This window comes from Chaetura pelagica, unplaced genomic scaffold (genome assembly GCF_000747805.2).
Source record: "Chaetura pelagica isolate M959 unplaced genomic scaffold, ChaPel_1.0 scaffold207, whole genome shotgun sequence".
Classification (NCBI taxonomy): Eukaryota; Metazoa; Chordata; class Aves; order Apodiformes; family Apodidae; genus Chaetura; species Chaetura pelagica.
In genome coordinates, this window is record NW_009953929.1 from 5,523,808 (window position 1) to 5,524,050 (window position 243).

A 243-nucleotide genomic window follows, 5' to 3' on the forward strand; every position below is an offset into this window, starting at 1 on the left:
GGCTCCCGGCCGGAGTCCGAGGAGGGGGACACCAAGGAGGGCGTGGAGGACTCGTAGCCGGAGCTGGGAGGAGGGGATTTGCAGTGCACTTTCATGTGTTTTCTCAGGGAGCTGGGGTGGGTGTAGGACTTGTCGCAGCCTCTCACTTTGCAGTTGTAGGGCTTGTCGCTGGTGTGGACGTGTGAGTGTTTCTTCCTGTCGCTGCTGTTGGCGAAGCGTCTGTCACAGCCCTCGAATTCACAC

At 60.1% G+C, this 243-nt stretch overlaps 1 protein-coding gene across 1 annotated transcript in view; it reads right to left on the minus strand.

Annotated features, from left to right (window-relative positions):
* The window catches only part of ZIC4 (Zic family member 4), a gene marked incomplete at its 5' end in the record, with an annotated part of 8,477 nt that overhangs the window by 2,992 nt on the left and 5,242 nt on the right, over positions 1 to 243 (minus strand). Inside the window, one exon of the mRNA XM_010001681.1 lies at positions 11 to 243. This exon is cut by the window's right edge and continues 11 nt beyond it. Coding sequence (XP_009999983.1) covers positions 11 to 243 — 233 coding nt within the window. The remainder of the gene's footprint in view (positions 1 to 10) is intronic.